We start from the raw sequence: 1,933 nt of genomic DNA on the forward strand, positions 1-1,933 counted from the left end.
TGTGCGCCGGGAGGCGGTGACAGCTCCCGGTGCGCCACGGCGGGGGGTCCTGTCACTGCTGCTGCAGAGCAGGACCCCCGCCTTCACCATCCCGTGCTCCAGAGACCCCCACCTTCCTCACCCCATACACCGGAGACCCTCGGTTCCATCGCCCCATACGCCGGAGACCTCCTCCTTCTCCATCCTGTGCTCCAGAGACCTCCACCCTCTACACCAGAGACCCCCACCTCCACCATCCTGTGCACTGGAGACCCCCCTCTTCACCGTCCAGTTCTTCAGAGACCCCTGCCCTCATTACCCCACGCTCTGGAGACCCCCACCTCTATCACCCCTTACATTAGAGACCCCCTGCCTTCATCCCCCCATACACTGGAGACCTCCTCCTTCTCCATCCGGTGCTCCAGAGACCCCCACCTTCATCACCCCATACACTCGACCACTGCCTTCATCACCCCATATTCTGGAGACCCCCACCTGCCCCCACCCGTACATCGGAGACCACCACGTTCCCCACCCCACACACAGAAGACCCCCCCACCTCCATGATCTTGTGGTTGGGCTCAATGATCTCAAAGGTTCCTTCCAACCACAAATATTCTGTGATTCTGTGGTTCACCACCCCGACACCCCCTTTCCCTGGCTCCGTACACCGGAGCCCCCCGCCCCTGCGGATGCACCCCACAGACCCCACTCCACACCATACAGGGGGGTCACAGCCTGTATTGCTGGGCACCCTCAGGCCGCGTACCCGGTGTCCTCCTCGCTGCTCTCCTCGGAGAAGCCGGGGTCCCCGGGGGTGCAGATGAGGCACGCTCTGCCCACCTCCCTCCAGCAGGGCCGGCAGTATGGGGCGCTGCAGGTGGGTGTGGGGCAGACCCGGTCCTGGGGGGTCCTGGGGGTCCCGCACACCGTGCAGCTCCGGCGCAACCAGCAGCGCAGTTGCGGCCAGCACCGGCAGCACCACTGCAGCAGCGACGGACCCTACGGCAGCAACGGGGGCGTGTGGGGCTGAGTGGCCACCCCACGGGGGGGACAGACCTGGGATGGGGGGACAGGGAAGCCCCCCCCCCGCCCCGGCAGCCCTACGTGCCCATCCTCCTCACCAGTCCCGGGTGCTGCCGTGCCCGCTGGGCAACCAGCTTCCGCTGCCTCTGGACGAAGCTCTGCCGCTGCCGCAGCAGCTTGTTGTAGAAGTAGAGAATGCGTCTCTTCTCCCGCTGCACCGGCAAAGACCGTGAGGGGTGGCCGGGGGGCCACCAGCCAACCCCCAAAACTTGTGCCCCGGTTGCTGAGGGCTGCTGCTCACCTTGGGGAAGTAGAAGGCGGCGATGGCGCGGCGCAGGCGGTAGGTGTAGGCCTGGGTGAGGCAGAGCAGCACCAGCAGGACCAGGGGCAGGCAGCTGTCGGCGTACTCCTGCCACTGCATGCTGCGGGGCTGCGGCAGGCAGGCTGGGGGCACAGCGGCGCTGAGTCCCCTTGGGCAGGCAGGGAGGGGTGGCCAGGCCTTGGAGCCTGGAGGGGGGGTGTCATTCCCCCCGAGGGGCTCACCCACGTTGGACGTGTCCAGCTCGATGCGGGAGGAGGTGTCGAGGGCCCCGACGGAGCGGCGCAGGAGCCGAGCCATCAGGGACCTGCCCATCACGTGCACGGATAAGTGGTGGCTGCCTGCGGGAGGGGAGAAAGTGGTGGGGGCTGTGGGGCTGGGGACGTGGGTGGAGGTGGGGGGGATGACCCTTGCCGGGGGGCTGCCCCCTGGCACTGTGGGGCTGAGGGCTCACCGTGGAAGGAGTACTGCACGAAGGAGTGCTCCTGGATGACGCTGAGCATGGTGACGAGCACGTGGTCCAGGACGCAGGCGAGGAGGAGGAGGAGCAGCGGCACGATGCATTCCAGCAGCTCCAGCACCTGTGGGGAGCGGGGTCTGCTGCAGCCT

General features: G+C 67.1%; 1 protein-coding gene across 1 annotated transcript in view; it reads right to left on the bottom strand.

Moving 5' to 3' along the window:
* Positions 1-735: 735 nt before the first annotated feature.
* The window catches only part of DCST1 (DC-STAMP domain containing 1), a 3,848-nt gene continuing 2,650 nt past the window's right edge, over positions 736-1,933 (bottom strand). Inside the window, exons 11-15 of the mRNA XM_014961228.1 lie at positions 1,779-1,905; positions 1,549-1,665; positions 1,307-1,449; positions 1,104-1,217; positions 736-981 (exon numbers count right to left, since the gene is read on the bottom strand). Coding sequence (XP_014816714.1) covers positions 736-981; positions 1,104-1,217; positions 1,307-1,449; positions 1,549-1,665; positions 1,779-1,905 — 747 coding nt within the window. The remainder of the gene's footprint in view (positions 982-1,103; positions 1,218-1,306; positions 1,450-1,548; positions 1,666-1,778; positions 1,906-1,933) is intronic.

Source organism: Calidris pugnax, unplaced genomic scaffold, assembly GCF_001431845.1.
Source record: "Calidris pugnax isolate Ruff unplaced genomic scaffold, ASM143184v1 scaffold371, whole genome shotgun sequence".
Classification (NCBI taxonomy): domain Eukaryota; kingdom Metazoa; phylum Chordata; class Aves; order Charadriiformes; family Scolopacidae; genus Calidris; species Calidris pugnax.